Source organism: Nicotiana tomentosiformis, chromosome 4 (assembly GCF_000390325.3).
Source record: "Nicotiana tomentosiformis chromosome 4, ASM39032v3, whole genome shotgun sequence".
NCBI lineage: Eukaryota > Viridiplantae > Streptophyta > Magnoliopsida > Solanales > Solanaceae > Nicotiana > Nicotiana tomentosiformis.
Window position 1 is genome coordinate 59,779,245 of NC_090815.1, and position 13,763 is coordinate 59,793,007.

General features: G+C 39.8%; 2 protein-coding genes across 4 annotated transcripts in view; one reads left to right on the forward strand and one right to left on the reverse strand.

The window, feature by feature from the left end:
- Nucleotides 1–1,583: 1,583 nt before the first annotated feature.
- On the forward strand, nucleotides 1,584–4,179 carry LOC138909754 (uncharacterized). The gene is made up of 5 exons (XM_070200967.1): nucleotides 1,584–1,995; nucleotides 2,196–2,572; nucleotides 2,819–3,189; nucleotides 3,618–3,850; nucleotides 4,103–4,179. Exons 1-5 carry the CDS (start codon nucleotides 1,584–1,586, stop codon nucleotides 4,177–4,179), a joined length of 1,470 nt encoding a protein of 489 aa, XP_070057068.1.
- A 7,084-nt stretch (nucleotides 4,180–11,263) lies between these two features.
- The window catches only part of LOC104093487 (katanin p80 WD40 repeat-containing subunit B1 homolog KTN80.4-like), a 30,490-nt gene continuing 27,990 nt past the window's right edge, over nucleotides 11,264–13,763 (reverse strand). Inside the window, exons 14-19 of one of the 3 annotated variants that reach the window (XR_685664.4) lie at nucleotides 12,572–12,646; nucleotides 12,373–12,485; nucleotides 12,165–12,281; nucleotides 12,021–12,089; nucleotides 11,734–11,897; nucleotides 11,264–11,630 (exon numbers count right to left, since the gene is read on the reverse strand). Coding sequence is in view for 1 of the 3 variants with exons in the window: in XM_009599237.4 (XP_009597532.1) it covers nucleotides 11,837–11,900; nucleotides 12,021–12,089; nucleotides 12,165–12,281; nucleotides 12,373–12,485; nucleotides 12,572–12,646 (438 nt within the window). In the remaining 2 variants the exon portion in view is untranslated. Of the gene's footprint in view, nucleotides 11,901–12,020; nucleotides 12,090–12,164; nucleotides 12,282–12,372; nucleotides 12,486–12,571; nucleotides 12,647–13,763 lie in introns of all 3 variants that reach the window. The other 2 variants (XR_685663.4, XM_009599237.4) reach the window with 2 other exon arrangements.

The following is a 13,763-nucleotide window of genomic DNA, read 5'->3' on the forward strand; positions in this document are numbered from 1 at the left end:
ATCCCTGAGTGTGGAACACCTGTATTTGGGCCTGAGGCCGTAGTTTATTCTTTATGCATCTTTGGGCCTGAGGCCGCAGTTATGTATACGTATGCTTGGGCCCGAGGATACAGTTTGTGCATATATATATATATATTGGGTCTAAGGCCGCAAATTATTTACTCAGATAAATAGGTGGTTTCTCATTCAGAATAGGGAGTATTTATATCTTTACTTCCTTGTTCAGTTCAATTATCAGTTATCAGTTTCAGTTTCAGTATTTACAGTTCTTTCTTTTAGTTGTTTTACATACCAGTGCAATTCAAATATACTGACGTCCCTTTTTGCCCGGGGCCTGCATCTCGTGATGCAAGTAATGAATTACAGGTTGATGATTCTGCTTGCTAGGACATATCGTATCAGATATTGGTGAGCCCCAATCTTTCGGGGCATTATCCCTCTTTTTTAGTCTTTATAGTATTCAGATAGTAAGGTATGATAGAGACCTTGTCCCGGTAAACAGTTAGCATTTTAGTATTCTTTAAAGGCTTCATAGACTATAGTCAAGTCAATCAGATATTAGCAGGCTTTTAAGTGTTAGCCTTGTCGGCTACTCGTTTATACTTGCAGACTTTTCAGTACTTCCCGCATTTGATATTTCTGTCAGACTCTTTTGTAAATCAGCATGTTGCGTGTTTATATTCAGCTTACAGTTATACCACGTGTTGGTCCAGCCATCCAGTTGGTTCGCTCGGTCATATGTAGTCAAGAATCGAGTGCTGTATTGCGCCCAAGCCATAGTTTAGGGCGTGAAAAAGCTTGGTATCAAAGCCTAGGTTCAGTAGTCCTAGGGAGTCTATGAAACCATGTCCAGTGGGGTCACTTTTATGTATGTGTGTGCACCACACGTGTAAACATCTAGGATTGTTTCATTTCTTTCATACTCTAGATCGTACAGTTAGAGCTATGCTTTCAGGATACCTTCTAACTCGTGCGAATTACGTATTTCTGAAAATGCCTACTAAAAGAAAGTACTCCAAGAGGACCTCAGCTACTAGCTAGAGGGCTACGGATAATGCTTCTCAGGAGAAGGACACTCTGGCCTAGGGAGTTGCATCAGGCTCAGCACCTCACCTGCTACCAGAAGGCCTCTGGAGGTCCCAGTTACTCCGTCTCCCAGTGTTTTAGACATGGATGTCAGGGGAGCCATCCAGTTGCTCACCTAGATTGTTGCTACTCAGGCTCAGAGGCAGGGAATAGGTGATGTTGATGAGATGGGTAGTTCTAGGTCCAGGGAATTCCTCAACATGAAACCTCCAGTTTTCACAAGGTTCGAAAAGGATAAGGATCCGCAAAACTTCATTGATGATGTTCGAAAGATATTTTGAGTGATGCATGCTATAGAAACTGAGGCAGCAGAGTTTGATGTGTACCAACTGAAGGATGTTGCTAACACTTGGTATGAAACATGGGAAGAGTCTTGAGTGGAAGATGCAGCTCCTGCGACTTGGAAGGAGTTTGCAGACGCATTTCTTGAGAATTTTCTACCCATTGAGGTCTTGGAAGCTAAGGCTTTAGAGTTTGAGAGACTCAAACGGAATGAGATGAATGTGAACGAGTACTACCTCAAGTTCGTCGCTCTAGCCAAGTATGCTCCAGAAATGGTGCGTGATATGAGGTCTAGAGTTAAGCGATTTGTGTTGGGGCTTTCAGATGACTTATTTGCTTGTGCTAATATAGCTTCTCAGAACAATGACATGACCATTACAAAGATGGTTGCCTTTGTTCAAGGGAACGAAGACAGACTGAAGGAAAAAGAGAGGCTACAGAAAGAGAAGGACATGGAATTCAGCAAGAGAGCTAAGTCTGCAGGAAATTTTATCCATAAGGGATCTCATGGAGGTGGTAACCGTCAGTTCTTCACGAAACCAAAACCAAGACCTGCTCCATCTTCAGTTAGTGCACCAGTTCAGAGGTCCAAGTTTAACAAGAAAAGCCAGAATTTCAGAGCAGCAGGCTCATAGTCATAGGCTAGTGTCGGCTACAGAGTCCCTGATTACCCTACTTGCAACACGTGTGGTAAGAGGAACCTAGGGGGTGTTGTTCGGGCACAAATGGTTGCTTTGTGTACGGTTAGTAGGGCCACTTCTTGAGGGATTATCCATCGGTATGGTAGAATAATTGAGTCAATGTATCTCAATCCACTAATTCAGCAGCCTCTCATAACTCTCAAGCCCAACAAAGGCGTGGTGCAGCAAAGTCTGGTAATACGGGCGGTGGTCGGAATCGCTTGTATGCACTAGCAGGCCGTCAGGATACAGAGGCTCATGGAGATGTAGTCACATGTATGCTAACAGTATTCACCTTTGATGTTTATGCTCTTATGGATCTTGGATCCACCCTATCTTATGTAACCCCATATATTGCAAAGCAATTTGGGATAGAACCAGAAAAGTTGTGTGAACCCTTTGAAGTGTCCACTCTATTTGGAGAATCAGTTATAGCTAGACGTATCTATAGGGGATGTCCAATCAAAGTGTATCATCACCTTACTGTAGCAGACTTAGTAGAATTAGAGATGGTAGACTTCGATGTAATCATGGGCATGGATTGGTTAGAGTCTTGTTATGCCACAGTGGGTTGTAGAACCAAAATAGTTATTTCGAATTTCCCCGTGAACCAATCTTAGAATAGAAGGGTGATGCAGTAGCACCTAGGGGTAGATTTATTTCCCATCTCTAGAAAGATGATCTCTAAAGGGTATATTTATCATCTGGTTCGAGCTAGGGATACAGATGCTTAGATTTCCACTCTCCAGTCAGTACCAATTGTAAATCAGTTCCCGGAAGTGTTTCCTGAAGATCTTCCCGGAGTCCCTCCCGATAGAGAGATTGACTTGGGAATTGATCTACTCCCCGGCACTAAGCTGATATCTATTCCGCCTTATAGAATGGCTCCCGCAAAGTTGAAAGAGCTAAAAGTCCAATTGAAAGATCTTCTAGATAAGCGATTTATAAGGCCAAGTGTCTCACCTTGGGGCGCACCGGTATTGTTTGTTCGAAAGAAGGATGGGTCTTTGCTCATGTGCATTGGCTATTATCAGTTGAATAAAGTCATCATCAAGAACAAGTACCCTCTTCCCATAATAGATGATTTATTCGATCAACTTCAGGGTGCCCAGTGTTATTCCAAGATTGACCTCAGATCAGGGTACCATTAGTTGAAGGTTAAGGAAGTTGATATTCATAAAATAGCTTTCAGTACTCGTTACGGGTATTTCATATTTTTGGGAATGTCGTTCGGATTAATGAATGCACCAGCAGCTTTCATGGACCTTATGAACAGGGTCTTCAAGCCTTATCTTGATTTGTTTGTTATTGTGTTTATTGATGATATCTTAATTTATTCTCATAGCAAGACAAACCATGCAGAACATCTTATAATCATGTTGCAGACAGTGCAGGATCGCAAGCTATATGCAAAATTTTCTAAGTGATGAATTCTAGTTGAAATCAGTAGTGTTTTGGGCCATGTCATCTCAAGCGAAGGCATGAAGGTGGATTTTCAGAAAATAGAGGTAGTGAAGAATTGGCCTAGACCCACCTCAGTATTCAATATAAGAAGTTTCTTGGGTCTAGCAAGCTATTACAGCGTTTCGTAGAGGGATTTTCCTCTATCTCATCCCCTTTGACTAGACTGACTCAGAAGAAGGCCATATTTCAGCAGTCATATGCTTGCGAGAAAAGTTTTGAGGAGTTGAAGAATAGGTTGACTTCAGCTCCAGTATTGACACTACCGGAAGGAACCGAAGGGTTCGTTGTTTATTGTAATGCTTCAGGGGTTGATCTTGGGTGCGTGTTAATGCAGCACGGTAAAGTTATAGCCTACGCGTTCAGACAACTCAAGGCTCACGAGAAGAATTATACGAATCATGATCTTGAGTTAGCAGCGGTGGTATTCATTCTAAAGATCTAGCCCCATTATTTGTATGGAGTGAATGTTGATATTTTCAAAGATCACAAGAATCTCCAGTACATCTTCAAGCAAAGAGAACTAAATATTCGTCAAAGGAGGTGGCTCGAATTGCTCAAGGATTATGATGTTGATATCCTCTATCATTCAGGGAAAGCAAATGTTGTAGCCGATGCTCTCAGTCATGGTTCTATGGGGAGCTTAGCTCATGTTGAGACAGACAAGTGAACTATGACAAAGGAAGTCCACCGCTTAGCAAGTCTAGGAGTTCGACTTCTGGACTTCGAAGATGGTGGCATTGTTTTTCAGAACAGGGTTGAATCCTCCTTAGTAGCCTAAGTGAAGAAAAATAGTTCAGTGATCCCTACTTATTGCAGCTGAAGAAGGGGATTCACAAACATAAGACTGCGGCTTTTGAACAATGGGAAGATTATGGTACTTTGAGGTATAGAGGCAGACTATGTGTTCGAGATGTAGATGGGCTCAGAGAGTAGATTATGTCAGAAGCCCACAATTCCAGGTATTCTATTCACCCAAGTTCAACAAAGATGTATCATGATCTTAAGGAGATTTATTGGTGAAACGACATAAAAAAGAATGTAGTAGATTTTGTGGCTAAGTGTCCAAATTGTCAGCAGGTGAAAGTCGAACACCAGAGGCCTGGTGGTTTGACTTAATAGAAATTCCCATTTGGAAATGGGAGATGATAAACATGGACTACATAACAGGTTTACCTCGCTCGTTTCAGAAGCTTGATTCGATTTAGATGATTGTAGACCGACTTACCAAGTCAGATCATTTCTTGCCAGTGAAGACTACAGATTCAGTAGAGGATTATGCTAAGTTGTATATCCAGGAAATCGTCCGATTGCATGGGACTCCTTTGTCCATCATCTCAGATCATGGTGCTCAGTTCACAACGAACTTTTGGAAATCCTTTCAGAAAGGATTGGGCACTAGGATGAACCTCAGCACAGCTTTTCATCCTCAGGCTAATGGTCGGGCAGAGCGCACTCAGAATCTTGAGGATATGTTGAGGGCGTGTGTTATCGATTTTAAAGGTAATTGGGATGATCATTTACCCCTCATTGAGTTTACTTATAATAGCAGCTATCACTCTAGTATCAAGATGGCATTGTACGAAGCTCTGTATGGGCGAAGGTGTTGATCGCCAATATGTTTGAAGTTGGCGAAGCGGAGTTGTTGGGACCTGATTTGGTCTATCATGTTATGGAGATATTCAAGTTAATTCAAGAGCGTTTGAAGACGGCTCAGAGTCGCCAAAAGTCCTATTCGGATGTGCGGTGTAGAGACTTAGAGTTCGTAGTTGATGATTGGGTGTTTTTGAAAGTTCTACCTATGAAAGGCGTTATGAGATTTGGGAAGAAGGGGAAGCTTAGTCCCCGCTATATTGGGCCATATAGAATCCTATGAAGGATCGGGCAAGTGGCTTATGAGTTAGAATTGCCACAAGAATTAGATATTGTACACCTAGTGTTTCATGTATCTATGTTGAAGAAATTCATGGAAGACTTGTCTCTGTAGTTCCTACAGAGATTGTAAGGGTTAAAGATAGCTTGACTTATGAAGAAATTCCAGTGACTATTCTTGATCGTTAAATCTGCAAGCTGAGAACTAAGGAAAAGTGCTTCAGTGAAAGTGTTTTGGAGGAATCAGAAGGATGAAGAGGCTACGTGGGAAGCCGAAGAGGACATGAAGTCCAGATTTCCCCATCTCCTTGAAGAGCAAGCGGAAAATGTAGAAGGTAACTAACATTTTCATTCAGACCTTATATTATAATCTCCATGTCTTTCAGTATTCAGTCAGCTCAATATTCAGTCAATTCAGTAGTCAATCAGTTTAGTACATATTCAGTTCAGTATCTCAGCAGTTCAGTAATCATTATTCATTCAGTTTAGTATGCATGTGTTCATGACAGTTCAGTGTTCACATTTTTCAATCAGTCTCATTTAAGGTCCAGAGTTAACCGTAGTAATAATCAGGACAATCATTCAAGGACGAATGACTCCAAGGGGGGAGATAATGTAACACTCCGTAAATTTGTGTTAGGTATGGATGTGTTAAATGAGTATTAATGTAACATTTTAGACAATTGAAGTCCTAATGGGATGAGTATGGTTGAAAATAGTTGCTTTGGAATCAAGATAGAAAGTGATGTGCATAAGATTCAATAGAATCCACTAAGTTTATGAAAGTTATGTCTTCCAGACATATTTCGTGACAATCTGTTAGGAATTTGAGAAAACCTAAACCGTGAAAGTTGTAGCTCTTTGAAATACCTTTCCAATAATATATTGTGGAGCGCTAATGGATCTCTGTTCAAAATGTTATGCACGTTTTACTTGACAATGCGCAGTCTGTATTATCAGCTGCACGAAGAGCCGTTACATGCGCGGCAGTGCACTCGAGGCAATGACACTGCCCTTGTTGCGTGGTCAGGTGCGCGACGCGCACCTGGTAAGTCGTTTTAAAAGCCCTACCTTGTTCCCTACACCCACAAACACGTAAATTTGCTCTAGAAAGGGAAGCTCTCAAGAACCCAACTTCCTCCAAGGTCCCTCCAACATCCAAGGTAAGTTTTAAAAGCCCTACCTTGTTCCCTACACCCACAAACACGTAAATTTGCTCTAGAAAGGGAAGCTCTCAAGAACCCAACTTCCTCCAAGGTCCCTCCAACATCCAAGGTAAGTTCTAATGATGATTCTAAGTTAATTTCAATTCTCCAACATCTTATTAACATGGGTAAACCCCTTCAAATCATTAGATATTCAATTGAGACATCATTGTTGAGAAACGAAACCCTAGAACTCGAACTCAAGAGGATTGAACTTCAAAAAGATAAGGCTTTTACTCCCTAATCATTTATAGCTGTGAATTGATGAGTTCTTGGGAAAATAGTAAATAGGTTTGATAAAGAGAATCATATGAACTATGCTAGGGTTTAAGGTTGTTGCAAATATTTGGGTGATGAGAAATTGTGTTAGTTACATCTATTTGGGATTATAGGATCACCTAGAAGTAGTAGAATGAGAATTGGGTGAAGAAAACACCATTAATAAAGGATATAAGGCTTTACGCATATAAGATGTTTGATAAAATGCCTAAGTGACTAAAACATGAGCATCAGTGCTAATATTGGCTCCTCTTGATCTATATAATGCCATGGACTATCGTTGAAAGAGGAGACGACCATTGTGATACGCTTAAAAAAGCAAGAGTCAAGGTGTGTGAGGCTAACTCTCTACGTTTCAGAATGTTTATGATTCTCCATGTGTCTCATTCTTATGACTATTACGAATTGCCTTAGAAAATAATTATGCCTCAGTTCCATGAATAATTGTAGAACTTCTATTCTCAAGATGACATAGTTTCATAATTCGTTAAATATCCCATGAATATCAGTTATGACAAATCAGTTTATTATGAATACATGTCTCAGTCTAGTTCTATATAGCATTCCAGTATCATGTAACTCAATATGATTCAGCATTTCAGTATCATTTATTATAGTATGATTCTCAATTCCTGATTTTAAATCCATGAGTGTTGAACACCTATCTTTGGGCCTGAGGCCGCAGTTATGTATACGTATACTTGGGCCCGAGCCTGCAGTTTGTACACATATATATTGGGTCTGAGGCCGCAGATTGTTTACTCAGATAAACAGGTGGTTTCTCATTCAGAATATGTAGTATTTATATCTTTACTTCCTTGTTCAGTTCAGTTATCAATTATCAGTTCAGTTTCAGCTTCAGTATTTACAGTTCTTTCTTTTAGTTATTTTACATACGAGTCCTATTCAAATGTACTAACGTCCCTTTTTGCTCGGGGTCTGCATCTCGCGATGCAGGTAACGATTTACAAGTTGACGATTTTGCTTGCTAGGACATCTCGTATCAGCTATTTGTGAGCCTCAGTCTTCCGGGGCATTATCCCTCTTTTTTAGTCTTTATAGTATTTCATCTAGTAAGGTATGTCGGGGGGACCTTGTCCCGATAAACAGGTAGCATTTCGGTATTCTTTAGAGGCTTCGTAGACTATAGTCCAGTCAGTCAGATATTAGCAGGCTTTTATGTGTTAGCCTTGTCGGCTACTCGTTTATACTTGTAGACTTTTAAGTATTTTCCGTATTTATGATATTTCGTCAAACTCTTTAGTAGATGAGCATGTTGCGTGTTTATATTCAGCTTACAATTATACCACATGTTGGTCCAGTCATCCGGTTGGTTCGTTCGGTCACGTGCAGTCAAGCATCGAGGGCCATGTTACGCCTAGGCCATGGTTCGGGGCATGACAGATAAACCCGGTGTACAGACATATGCTCAATCCCTCGCATATACGCCACCCACATCACGTAGCCAACATCAACAATTCAAGCAACTAGTCCCTCAAGCTAAAGCTAGGCAAGATAATTATCTCAAACAAGCCAAATCAATACTCCAAAAACACCTTCCCTCCCAAATCGGCCTCCGAACGGCTCGAATCTAACCAAAAATAACTTAATAACATCAAATAAAACTATAGGAATCAATTCCAAACTATAAAGCTTCAATCTTTATTCAATCCCCAAAAAGTCAACAAAGATACCTCAAACAAGCCAAATCAATACTCCAAAAACACCTCCCCTCCCAAATCGGCCTCCGAACGACTCGAATCTAACCAAAATTAACTTAATAACATCAAATAAAGCTATAGGAATCAATTCCAAACTATAAAGCTTCAATCTTTATTCAATTCCCAAAAAGTCAACAAAAATCAACAAGGGCCCATATAGTCAAAACTTGAGTCAAGGGGTAGATCTCGATAATCCATAACCACACGAGTCCAAATATATGATTAGATTCTAAAACCAAGTCCAACTCGACCTTTAAATCCCCAAATTTTACTCTCATAAGTTGTAAACAAAAACCCCCAATTTTCATCTTTCAAATCCATGTTCTAAGGGCACAAATCTATGGGAATTGAGATACACAAATAGAAAATACTTAACCTCAAGGTGGTGATGAAAATCTCCTAAAACATCGCCTCTAGCCGAGCTACAAATCTCCGAATAATAAAAAATGAGCTAAACCCTCGAAATATAAAAGCCTGCCAGCGATTTCGCATCTGCGAGCCCGCAAATGCAGTCCAGATCTGCGCATCTGCGACCTCCTCTCAACTGGCCAAACCTCGCAGGTACGGACACCTCTGGGCAAATGCGAAGCTCGCACCTGCGGACAAGCCTCGCAGAAGCAACCATTGTCCCAGACGACTCTTTCGCATTTGCACACACAATGCTCGCAGAAGCGACTTCGCACATATGTACCCCATTACCACATGTGCGATGCACCAGCACCAGACTTGTCAACCAACACCAAAATGGTCTGGAACCCATCCGAAATACACCCGAGCTCCAGGTACTAACAATTCCTAATACCTTCCCCCAAACCTATCCAAAGGCTCAAAACACCATAATTAACATCAAAAGCAAGAATAGACGATCAAAACAAAAGTTGAACTTCTCTTAAGTTCAATAACTTCCAAATTTCATATCAAGCGTCTGATTCATGCCTAACCAATCCGGATTACATTTAAACTTTGCACATAAGTTCCAAATGACAAAAAAACCTATTCCAAATTTCGGAACAACAATTCGAATCCAATAACATCAAAGTCAACTCCCGGTCAAACTTGTGAACTCTTCAAACCTTCAAATTGCCAATATTAGGAAAGTGCCAAATACCCTATGAACCTCAAAATCCAAATTTGTATATGCGCCAAGTCTAAAATCAACATACAAATCTATTGGAACCATGAAATCACATATCCGATGTTGTTGACACAAAAGTCAAACTTTGATCAACTTCTACAACTCAAACTTCCAAAAATAGACTGTGTCTCAATTCACTACAAAACCTTTTCGACACGAACATATATATATACATCGAACAGGAGAACGGAGCTCAAATAAACAAAATAACCGGTCGGATCATTACAAGTACATTATCTTAACTTTCAAGTCAAAAATCTGTTTTCTACTCTTTAAATTGTTAACCTATGTGTGATAATCCATGGGAAATCATGATAATCAAAACCAATTTAGAAGTATATACCCTCATGATTTGGTTGAAGTCTCTCTCTAAAATCGCCTTTGATCCCTATCCAAAACTTAAAAGTGGTGAAAATAAGCTCAATCTCGGAATCTAGATATAAAATACCCCTAACAGTGAAACCTTATTCGCGATCGCGACTGCCACCCATGCTTTGGCAATTCACAAAATAGCTTGTGCCGATTTTCCTTCTATGTGATAGCATCTGCCCCTCACACGACCCCGATGCTCAACCTGGATCTTTTACCTGATCGTGGACCATCCCCACGCGATCGTGATTCACTTCACCTCCCTTGGCCCAACTCCCTTTCCTCTCGCGATTGCATAGCACTTCACGCGATCGCAGTGTATAACGTTCAGCTCTTTTTTGCAATCGCAATGCCTTTTTCGCAATCGCATTTCACCATTTTCTCCAGTGTCTTTCACTCTTCGCGGTTGCATCACTAATCTCTACGATCGCAATTCATTAAATTGTTGCCAAAAATCTATAGATGCAAGGTGGCTAAAAGTGATCCGAAATCACCCAAAAACTCACCCTCGAGACCATGTTCGATCATCCTAACAAGTTTGTATATCCTTCACGAACTTGTCCAAGAGTTCAAAACACAAATAACATTAATTCAAATTATGAAACTCTCTTAAGTACATGAATTCCAACTTCCGACTTGAAGTGTCGCATTAACCCTAAGCCACTCCATCCCCGAATCGAACATACGTACAAGTCCAAAATCATCATAGGAACCTATTAGAACCTTCAAATCATGAATACGGTCTTGATTTTGGTCAACTCTTCATAACTTAAAGCCTCTAGTTGACAACCAAGTGTTCCAAATCACCCTTGAACCCTTCGGAACCCGAACCAACCATACATGCAAGTCTTAAAACATCTACTTGAGGTCTGAAATTATGGAACGAGACGCTAAAACACTAAACAATCGATTGGGTCGTTACATCTATGGGATAGCTAATCCCATCATATTAATACAAAATGATTCTCAGGACTAATTAATATCCATAACCAAGCGCAAGATAAAATAATCCCACATTTTCTCCCGAGATGTTATCGTTTATCTCACCAACCAAACGATTGCTAAAGGAATAGTCCAGAAGTAAAATTCTGGTCTTGGAGACTCTTCTGAAACTATACACTTGCTCGTGCATGAGCGTTCACTTGTATCTAATCCAGCCAACAGCAAATGTAATTAGATGAGAAATGAGAATTTATAACCAACACTAGCAAATTCAATTTGCAGTATTTTTTTTTTCAAATACAAGCTGTAACGTAGATTTCACACCATCCTTTGTGCCATGCCATAAACTGGTTAGAAAGGCCATATATCAAGACTGACAAGATTTTCCAGATTTCAGTTGGCTTAGATACCCTTGTATTGATACAGAAATTATCATATGGATACATGATTTTACTCAAGTAGCCTATAATTACAAATCAACATGTGAATATCAGGTATTCAGGGTTAGATGAGAATAAATATGATGGATCCTCCACCATGCAGGTTCAATTACCAGCGACATTTGGAGCAGCAGCAGTGCAGAGCAGTTGTCCCCTAGCTATCACCAATCAGTTAATCAAAGAATGAGTCGTCAATGTTTTCATCTTGGCAGGAATATACATACAGGATGCTAGCTCTGCAAGGTAAAAAAAAAAACATACAGTGCAGGCCGCTCCAGAGCTCCAAAAGCCACTCCATATGAACAATATCACGGTTATTGTCCAAAATATAACTCTTAATAATCCAAGCAATACTGCCCTTAACTCACGAAACATCTTGAAGTGCTAGACTCAGCTCTTGTGCGGACTTGGCAATGGACCCTCCCCTTCTGAGTGAAACGAAGAATTTTAAAAATAAAAATTAAAATTAAATAAATAAAAGCAGCAAGAGCAAATTTTGTTGTGTAACATTTGGACCAAAGCCACTGGCTAAAGATGCATCGACGCACCTTGTAAGAGTGGGCAGCCAATGTTTGACTTTTTCAAGCTCAAGAAAGCAAAGATTGTAGCGATCCATCCTTTATTATCAATAAGAAAAGTATTCGAATTAGAAATACAAAAGAATGGAAGTATAAGAAAATATAAGATGGTACCTTTGCTCTGCCTCGATATCAACACCAACTGATGCTGGCGCAGACAATGAAGAATAAATCACTGAACCAAATACTTTAACAAGTTTGAGCAGCATATTCAGTGAAATATCCTGATGCCTAAAGAATGTCCATAAAATAAAATGAGAATCACACTAAACTATTACAGCAGAGACAAAAAAAAAAAAAAGGTTCAAGCTTAAATTTGTACCTATCCAAGCTGCTCTCAAGCATTCCCACAAGGAGTGGTAGAAGGCATGTGCAAATCTCTAATGTAATAATATCATTTTTCTCTGTTAAAAAGCTAATTACATCAGCAAGCACCTGTATTATGCATCAGAAAGGAACCACATTGTGTTACAAAGATAAATATCAAGCTCGAGGATAGGGCATAGAAAAGAGACACTTACAGCAGTATCTGCCATCTTCTCCATTGCACTAAGTGCCCCTTTAATGTCATGCCTTTGCCAGCACTGATAGACAACCTGCAAGAAAAAGAATACAATATTTGAGTTAGCAGAATCTTGAGGAGAAAACATGATCGCCTGTTTCCCCTTCACCTGTGAGTCTTGGTGATTAGAAATGTCCCCCGAGAGAAAGCAGGCTACATATCCCATAGGCTAATCATCTCAAGATAGAGAAACTAAGTTACAAGAGATTCAGAAGCACATATTTTTACAAACAATTTCTTTTCATAATTTCTCTTGCTTCACAAATGTTTAATTGCATAAATCGCATTTTATTTAACCAACTGGTGGCAATAGCTTACAGCCAATGATTGGTACTCTTCATCTTTTTCTTGTCTCTCCAACTGGACCATCCTTCAGAAATTTTATTAATAATGTAATTTAAACTTCATTATACAAAAAGGGATCTAGCCTTATGACACGCATACTCATGTTCCAGGAGAAGAAAACCAATGACCTTGAGGAACACATTCATCCTGTCAAACAGGTGTTGTTAACAGGAACACATGTTCATCCTTCGTGTCTTAGTGATTAGCAATGTCGGCTGAGAATGTTACATATCCCATAGGCTCATCATCTCAAGATAGAGCAACTTAGTTAAGAGAGCTTCAAATGCATATATTTTTACAATGAATATCACTCTTTGCAATCTCTCTGGCTTCACTAACGGGTTTTTTTTCACCGAACAAACGTTTACAGTCGTTGAAGGTTGCAAGAATCGAATGTTTAATGCCTAGATCACTTTTTTTTTGCTTCACCAATTGTAACGACCTGATAGGTCGTTTTGAGTTCTACATTTCCGTTTCGTGATTTGAGCCTTGAATAGCTTCATTAGATGATATATGATATGTGTGTATGGTTCCTTTAGATTTCCGGAAAGTTAAGATGTGTTTTAACAAAAGAAATCTTGATTCGAAAGCTTGTATATGTTGGAGTTGACCACAGTCAACATTCTTGGTAAACGACCCCGGATCCGTGTTTTGATGATTCTAGTAGGTTCTATGATGATTTTGGACATGGTACGTATGTTTGGTTTGGGTCGCGAGTGACCCGAGGCTGTTTTGGCGCTAATAGTTGAAAGTTGAAAATTTGAATTATGAACATGTGAATTCTCGAGTTTTGATACTTGATTGTT

What these genes read in the sequence shown, in the direction of transcription:
- LOC138909754 (XM_070200967.1), top strand. Translation starts at nt 1,584, where the DNA reads ATGAATGTGAACGAGTACTACCTCAAGTTCGTCGCTCTAGCCAAGTAT. An exon ending in CCAGAATTTCAGAGCAGCAG is followed by an intron (nt 1,996 to 2,195) that starts GCTCATAGTCAT and finishes CTAATTCAGCAG; the next exon opens with CCTCTCATAACTCTCAAGCC. An exon ending in GTGCGTGTTAATGCAGCACG is followed by an intron (nt 3,851 to 4,102) that starts GTAAAGTTATAG and finishes TCTATCATTCAG; the next exon opens with GGAAAGCAAATGTTGTAGCC.